Raw genomic sequence first — 8,697 nt, forward strand, 5'->3', positions numbered from 1 at the left:
TCGGCAGGTGGACTCCCAACCACTGCGCCACCAGGGAAGCCCGGGTGTTAGTGTTTAATGGGGACAGAGTTTCATTTTTGATGCAAACATTCTGTGGATGGGTGATGATGCTGGTTGCACAATGACGTGGATGTCCTTAATACCACTGATCTGTACACTTAAAAATGGCTCATATGGGGCTTCCCTGGTGGCACAGCGGTTGAGAATCTGCCTGCTAATGCAGGGAACATGGGTTCGAGCCCTGGTCTGGGAGGATCCCACATGCCGCGTCGCAACTAGGCCCGTGAGCCACAGCTACTGAGCCTGCGCGTCTGGAGCCTGTGCTCCGCAACAAGAGAGGCCACGATAGTGAGAGGCCCGCACACCGCGATGAAGAGTGGCCCCGCTTGCCGCAACTAGAGAAAAGAAGACCCAACACAGCAAAAATAAATAAATTAATAAAAACTCCTACCCCCGACATCTTAAAAAATACAAAAAAACAAATGATATTTAAAAAAAAAAAAGGCTAATATGGTAAATCTGATGATTTTTATAATTTTAAATAAATTGTTAAAAAGCCGGAAAAAAAAAAAAAAAGGAACCTCTCCAACCTGAGTCTGGGAAGCATATTCCCATCTTTCCTTCGTTAACACTGTTACCTTTAAACAGGAAGCTGAGGCCTAGAGCAGTAACTGGCCCAAGGTCACAAAGTACACCATGGCGGCCAGAAGGCGCTCAGAGCAGGGGAGAGGCTCGAGAGGAGAACCCCCTGAGAGAGTCTCACAGCCAGGTGAGGGTGGGGATGTTGGCCTGCCCAGGTCCTGGCCCCGGGCTCTACCTGAGTCTCACCACAGGCCCCTGGAGGCACGCCCTCTCCCGCTGACCTGGGTGAGGATGCAGGCCCCAGGCCTGCCTCTGCAGCACGGCTCCCACAGAGCCGGGACTCCAAGCCCCTCAGAGACGCTGAGTCCCCACCCAGGAGGCACAGAGCAGGTTCAAGCCCTGGCGCTGCCTCACCTGGCAATGTGACCTGGGGAGGCTGCTCCCTCCTTGGCCACCACGATCTCTTTTGTAACTTCAGGACAATGGTACAGGCCCTTCCTCCCAGTTCTAACACTTAAGAAGCTCCTTGGAGGGGGCCGGGGGGGCAGGGCGTCACCCTATTGCCCAAATCCCACCGGCACAGCCCTGGCCCAGCTGTCCAAGAGCAGCTGCAGCGCACAAAGTGCTCTCACAGCCTCTGCCTGCTTTAACCTCCGCCAGGAGGTGAGCAGGCAGGGGGTTAAGATCCTCTAGAGAGGCCGTGGCACCCACCCAGGGCACCCAGCGAGAGAGTGCCAGGACCAGGGCTCACGAGGCCTTCGGACAGAGCACAGGACGGGGTCAAGGACGGGCCTCAGTCGCACAGGCCTGGCAGGTCGCGTCCGCCCATCTCCAGCAGTACAGCCTTGGCCACGTTACTGAATCCCCAGATGACTACCTCCTAATATACCCGGGAGGGCTGTGCTCAATAAGTGAACGACACAGGACACTGCCAGGCTGATCACGAGCCTGCAGCGCCGGCGAGCTCTCCGCCTGTGAAACCACACCCTCTCACGGTCCCTGGCAAAGCAGCAGTGAGCTGGCTCCCCTTCCTTTCTGGTCAGGCCTGTTCCCCCGCCCCCGTGTCTCTCTGCGAGTCCTGGCTGCAGCCACAGCTGTGTCCTCCAGGCTGGCCCTTGCTGCTGGGGGGTTACCTTCTCTGGATGTCCATCTCATCAGGAGACGGGCCATTCTGCACCTGACGCTGGCTGGAGGAGCCTGTGGGGCAGAGAAGCACAAGAGCGCAGCGGTTAACAGAGAAGAAAGGACCCCCGGGACTCTCCCTGCCTCTGCCCTCTGGTCCCACTGGAGATGGTCTCAACCGTTGGTCCTCAGCCCTGCAACACCCTGTCCCACCTCACCCTCTCAGTCATCCCTCCTCCTCCCTTTCTTGCGGCTCTTGCTTGGCGCCAGTAAAGGGGGTGCCATTTCACACGGCTCAGAATCACCCCTTCTCGCCTGACCCCTCTGGCCTCCCTCTCAAACCGCACTTGCTGTTGCCACTTCCTCACTTGCCACTGTGCCCTCGACCCTCAACATCTGGCTCCGGCCTCTCTATGTCCCACAAAGCTGTTCTAACTAAAATTTGGAATCACTGAACCCAGTAGATCCATTTTATTCCGCCTTTTGAGCAGGCGAATGACCCTTACGGCAGGTATGTGTCAGAGCCGGGGTTTCAGCACCGGGTCTGGGCCGCAGCCCCGTGCCCCTCACCGCGATGTGACGCCCTCTTGCCTGCATCTAGGAGTCTGGAGCTGTGGGGTGGGCAGAAGAGGACAGAGCAACCGTGGAGCCTTCCGGGCTACATTCTTGCCCTTGACCCTGAAGGCAGGGCCCCAGAACAGGCGAGGTCTGTGGAGTGTACCTCCTGTTCAGACCGGGGCTGGTGCTGTGTTACATTCACAAGAAAATCAGGCTTTTGCTCCAATCTGAGAAGGAGCTGATTGTTCCTTCTCTTTGCCAGCTCAGGTGTCACTGGGGAACTGCGGAGTCACAGCAATGGGGGACGGACTCCGGGCAAGCTGGCCTCACGCCTCGCTGCCTAGATGGGGAAGGGGCATTGCCTCCTCTCTAGGATGAGGGGCCAGCAGTGCTTAGCGCACGACAAAATCCACGATGGGCAGAAGGCCTCTCCCACACGTACTTCAAACAGCTGAGAGATCAGCAGGGTGTCCCCTGGGTCAGGGGCACAGCGGCACAGAGAGTAACAGAATCTCAAAGCCGAAGCAGGTCATCGGATTCTGGGGCAAGCTCCTGCCCAGCACAGGTGCCCTCCAGGCCGGCTCTCCTAGCATGATCCCCGCAATGCAAGCCTTACCTCCCAAGGGAGCAGGTCCCTTCCTACACCGAGGTCCCAAATCTACCCACCCAGGAAGGCCCGATTTCCACCCCCAGGTGTGACAACACGGGTTGAATCCTTTTCTACTTTTCTATGCTTGACAGTCCTTTCCAAGCTGGGAGTTTGCTTCCATATTCGGCAGTGCCCAGTTCTAGGCCCCAGTATGGGCTTCGGTCACGTTTTCAGTGAGCCTTGCTTTGCCGCTTCCGGACCCCTGTGTGGATGCTTTAGTTGGGGAAAGAGGAGGATCCAGGTGGTGGGCAGTGGGCCAGCTGCTGGACGGGAGGAGGGCCTCCCAGCACCTGAGGATAAATTTCTCCCCTGGGTGGCCCTGCCTGACCCTGCCTTGTTCAATGCCAACTGCTGAACTCAGGGGCCGGGCAGGAGAGAAGACGCCTGCGTACTCTTTACAGAGGTGACTACATAAATATCTGGTGGCCTGGCACATAGTAGGTGTGAAATAAATACTGGTTTTCTTTTCCTGTCTCTAAACATGCTTTTTCTGCTTTATTTATTTAACATAAAGTAACTCTGCTCTTTCTAAAAATTGGTTTTTCTGTAAATATGTCCAGTACAGACATTAGAAAAATTTTCAAGTTAAATAAAGAAAAAACATTCCTAATTAAAAAAAAATCCACGGTGGAGGGGATCTCTTTTCTCTCGTACTCCGTGAGGCCCAGGCCTTAGGGCTCCTCCCCTCCTTGTTCTCAGGAAACCAGAGAAAGAACACGAGAACACTGCTTTACAGCAGTGTCAGGGCACTTCTGTTAATTTAATTTACAGTTACTTTAATTCTCACAACCCTACTGGACAGCTCCCAGAAAGGATTGTAACAGGTGAGGGAACAGCCCAGAAAGGGTAAGTGACACACCTGTAAGCAGGAGAACCAGGCTCAGACTACCCGCAAAATGCCACTTTCTTTCTTAAGTTCAATCGCACCGTGGTGTCGGCTGAGACCGGCCCGCAGGATGAAGAGTGCAGGTGGCAGACCGGCCAGAAGAGTCCCGGGTGAGGGGCTGCAGCCCTCAGACGGCGCCCAGGCTCTGCCTGGTGTCCGCGCGGTGGACAGTGCCACCCACTCAGCCCAGCATTTGGGGCTCAGGCCTGACAGCTGGACTCCTGCCTTGTTCCAAGACCCGGCCTCGGCTGCTGGGCCCGTGCGCGCGTCCGGATCTGCCCCTCTTCCGGGGCCAAGCCCCTGCCCCAGAGCCCCAGCCTGGCCCCTGGTCTGAGGACGGGAGCTCACCCTCGCTCTGACCGGGCCCCACCAGCTGTCAGGACCCCCGCTGGCAGCCAGCTGCCACGGCGTGAACTGCGGAGGTCCTGCGCTTGTGCCCCTTGTTCCGCCCGCCGGCCTGGGCTGCCTCCTGACACCCTCAGCCGGCCAGCCTGGTCAGGGTGGGAGGACCGAGTGGAGCCCTTGCTGCTCCCAGGGGGCTCCAGTCCCTGCGTGTGAGGCATCTCAAGATGAGACGGCTAGAACTTTAGACACTACGGGGCAGGAAGAGACAACACTGGTTGCGTAAGGCCTCCTATTCTTCTTAACCTCAGAAAACGTGGGTATGTTTTGAGCTGCGAAGGTCCTTAGCATTAGGAAGCACAGGCCCTCTGTCTCAGAGGGGAGGGGTCTGTCTAGGGTTGCGCAGGGCGTGCCTCCTTCCTCCTGGCCCATTCCACCCACTGGCCACGGTGCCCCACTGGCAGAGGTGGGAGGGGAACGGGGAGGAGGCTCTGCCCTCCAGGATGGTCTAGGGCCTTTGGGAAGCCTGGGCACAGCCCATCCGTAGATGCCTCTTGTGTTGAGATCTCAGGGCGGGAGCCATCGGGCGGCTTGTCATCACTCCCGTCTGTCCCGCGTCCCAAGTTACTTCCCATGATTCTCTGAGCGGTGCAATCAGAAGCCAAACACGCGGAGTGTCCCGTGCCCCAGTCACCGCAGGCCAGCCGTGCCCCCACCTCCAGGATCCAGGATCCAGGTGAGGACCGCAGGCCACCCCCCCCCCCAATCTCCTTAGCTACCAAGTTCTCTGCTGCTGTGTCTGAGACCCCAGCAGGATCCACCTGCCTCTCCCTGCTCACGTGGCTGCCTCAGCATCTCTCCTGGACCCGTGCCTTAGTCAACCAAAGGGACCTCCGCCTCTACCCACACTCCTTTCTCCCCATCCAGCTTCCACACTGACACTGCAGACCACGTGATCTCCAGAAAACACAAGTCTGACCCTTATGGGGTCAAGTCCAAGCTCAATGGAGTTAAGAGTCCAGCCCATCCCCACAGCCGCTTCTCCTGGACTCACCCCCCCCACCCCCCGCAGCAGGCCTTCTGCACCTGCTCACTAAGCCTGGATCACCTGATGTGCTTCCCCCCTCCCCGTCTCTGTGTGGCCCCCATCCACCAGGGACACCTTCCTCAGATACCAAGTCTTCAAGGCCCAACTGCACAGCTGCCTCTTCCAGGAAGCCTGCCCTACATCCTCCTGCCTCTACTGCTCGGCCTCTCCCACACCACTTCCTGATATTACAGTGACTGGAGGGAGAGACCATGCCTGTCACTCATCACTCCCTGCTCAAGGCTGGCTCACATCAGGTACTCGGAGTACTTTATCAAATGGAGTTGGGAAGGTCTGAGGGAACGTGTGATCACCAAGCCCAGGGAAAAAAGCACAGGTGAAGGAATGGGACTGAACTCGCTCAGATGAAAATAAGACCTACCTGGAAGTGAGCCACAGAAACACAGGGCTCCCCAAGTCCGTGCCTGTTCACAGAGGAGGCCGACTGAGGCACAGTTCCCAGGATAACTACTCCCCGCCGGCACCAGGGGCCCACTGCCGCCCGGAGAAGGGGTGTTGGTGGCTTTGAGAGGTGGGGAGGGGGCTTGCCCAAGGCCATGGGGCTCGGGGTCACAAGCTTGCCAAGTCTGGGAGCTCCAACTAAGATAGATCCCGCCCTTCTCTCACTTACTTCAAACAAGTTTTGCAAAGTCACAGTAAAGAGCCTAATTTGCACTACAGACACATGACAAAGAGGAAAATTTAACGTGGAACATGGACCCAACATCGGGAGAAGCGGGGTACCTGTGAGTTTCTGGTGTCTTGTGGGTCCAACCCACAGCGTTGGAGTGCACACCCTGGTGGCAGGCCAGGGCAGAGGGTGGCCCGTGCGTGATGGAGCCCCTGACTGACAACAGAGAGGAGCCTGGGGATGGGACAGGCAGGCTCGTCCGCTCTGAGTCGATCTGACATGATGCTTCTTGGGGAAGGAGTGACTTCTTGTCCCCTGAGGCCCACATTCCAGCTTCAGGTCGGAGTCCCATCAAACACCCACTCCTACAAACACGCTGGTGACTCAGAGTAGGCCCTTTTACCCTTGGGGGTCATGAGGTGGGGGACGGGAAGGAGAGACAACACCAGAGGGGAGGGTGAGGCTGGCCAGACCCAGGCCACGAGCCCGCCTGGGAGGGGGGCTGGCAGCCGAGGGCCCTAGGGCAAGTCACTGAGTGACCGGAGGCCACACTGAAGGGGAGAGAGGGGCTGGGAGGACTGAGGTCAGACCTGGGGCCTCAGCAGTGAGCAGGGCGTGAACGACCCCGCGCCCTCCACGGGGTACAGGGCTGTTCCCAGGTGGGGTGAGAGCGCCTGGTCCGGGTACTGAGCCCCGAAGACTTCCATGGCCTCCATCTGTGACGCAGATTCCAGCGTGAGATGCGACTGTCCTCGGGAACACTGCCCTCATTTAGCAGCAAGGGGCCAGGGAGAGCAGATGGAGGAAAAGCCGGCGGCACAGGGTCAGGCTTCCGGGAGAAGGGACCCAAAGGGGCTGACCCCCGGCCCCGCCCCAGCCTTGCTGAGAGGGGTGCAGGGGACAGGCGGGGCCCAGGCCATGCTCTGCTGTGCAGGGGGCACCTCCTCACGGGTACTCTGCGAGCCCAGGCTCCCCGTCTCCCAGGACGTATTACGTGAACCTGTATGTGCCAGGACCTGGGCGCGCAGCCGTCCGACTTAACCCCCAGGCACGTAACCGTCCTGCTCTCCAGGTGCCCGGCACTCAACGTACTTCTTGGCACCCGGTCAACACTCGACAAATATCTGTTGAATAAATGAATGATCGGGCCCCAGGCAAACTGTCTGATGATCTCCAACAACTGCCGAGGCTGTACAGGTGGCACATTCTAGAGCTTAACCCTCACGCTGGAAACAGGCCGTGACCGAGCTGGGGACGCGCCTCACGAGCGGGATATACGCGAGCAGGGAGACACCATGGTCACCAGCGGGGGTGGCACTTGGCCAACTCGAGGGGATGGGATGTGGGAAGAGAGAACTCAAGTTTATCGAGCAGCCACCATGCTGCGTGCTAGGTCCTGCGCCAGAGACTCCCAAACGTCACTCACTTAACCCGCACCCTCACCCCAGGAGCCTTGGTACCATCCGTATTTTATCCTAAGGAAGCCGGAGAGCAGAGGACGTCAAGTGACTTCAGCTCCCTTAGACACATGGCCTTGAACTGCTCCGCCTCCCGGGGAAGACAGGGTGGGGGAGGCCGGATGGGAGGACAGGGGCAGAGGGTCCTAGAGAGCAGCGTGAAGGGCGGGAGGCAGGCAGCGGCCGCCGGGTCGGGGCGGAGGGGGGAGCCCTGGCGCCCTTTCCCAGCCGAAGTCCAGCCCCCGTAGACTCTCAGCACCCACTGGCCTCTGGAGAGGGAGACTGTGGGTCGGCCTGCCTGCCGCCATCCTGCCTGACCCCACGTAGGTGCCCTGCCCACGTAGTGCTTGGGCGAAGTGAGCGCAAACGAACGCTCCTGACACAGCAGAAAGATCTGTATCCCAGGCTCTCAGCTGTGCAGAGCCTGAAGGGCCGCAGCGAGGAGAGACCCCAGAGCCTACCCGGGGCCTACTTCTCAGTGGGCTGAAGCCCGTCTTGCTGGCACTGCTCCCACGGGAGCCGGTCAGAACCAGACAGGGGCCTGGATGGTGGAGAGCGGAGCTCGTGTTCCCCCTCCAGTCCTCCCAGCGCCCCTCATTCCTGTTTCCCAGCCCCTCCCCGTTCCTGGCTAGCCTCCCTGGACTGTTTCAGTCTGTTCAAATCCCCTCTGGAGCCGGGGAGACCCAGGTTCTTGCTGGATTTCGGCCACGCCGTAGTTAAGCCCCTCCCCGCTCCTGGCCTCAGTTTCCTATAGAGTGAGAAGGATGGAAGCGAGGATCTCCTAGTTCTGAATCTCTGCAACTTAAAAGGACAAACAAGGAAATATACCTCAGTGTTCACAGTGGCTACCTCTGGATTGTGGGTTCTTCCCCTCTTTTTGAACTTCCAAATTCTGCACAAGCAGGACGCATCAGCTTATAATAAAGAAACAGAAGACTAAGAGTCCCCACGGAGGGGCTAAGCGCTCCACTGCGACTCCACCCTGAGTCTGGCTGTGCAGGGCAGGCAGGGGCTGTACCGCTCCTGCCCCAGGTACTGCACTTCAAGTTACACAGCTGAGGTAGGCAGATGAGCACTGTGGACACCTTCTCATGAGAAAGGCCGTCCTCCTGCTGGCCATTAACATTTATGAGGCCCTGGGACACCAGCCCCCAGCTCCTCTGGGACAGAAGGGACAGGCCAGGTTTCCAGGCAGTCTCTACAGGAAAGGCATCCCCTGGACCTCCTGAGAAGATGGAACCTGAGATCCCAGCAGCACCAGAAACCAAGGATCCAGCACCTGCTCAGTGATGCCTGATGGAATTTCTGGCCAGCAAATGACAGCCACCTGGCCCAGGCTGGGCAGAGCCCCAAGTCCTTTCGAGCCCCCCCCCCCCCCCACCC

The 8,697-nt window shown here is 58.6% G+C and overlaps 1 protein-coding gene across 2 annotated transcripts in view; it reads right to left on the reverse strand.

The window, feature by feature from the left end:
* The window catches only part of EVL (Enah/Vasp-like), a 123,225-nt gene that overhangs the window by 21,895 nt on the left and 92,633 nt on the right, over positions 1 to 8,697 (reverse strand). For both annotated transcript variants that reach the window (XM_007455641.1, XM_007455642.1), the window contains exon 4: positions 1,716 to 1,779. In XM_007455641.1, the coding sequence (XP_007455703.1) occupies positions 1,716 to 1,779 (64 nt within the window). The remainder of the gene's footprint in view (positions 1 to 1,715; positions 1,780 to 8,697) is intronic.

Source organism: Lipotes vexillifer, unplaced genomic scaffold, assembly GCF_000442215.2.
Source record: "Lipotes vexillifer unplaced genomic scaffold, Lipotes_vexillifer_v1.1 scaffold584, whole genome shotgun sequence".
Lineage (NCBI taxonomy): Eukaryota > Metazoa > Chordata > Mammalia > Artiodactyla > Lipotidae > Lipotes > Lipotes vexillifer.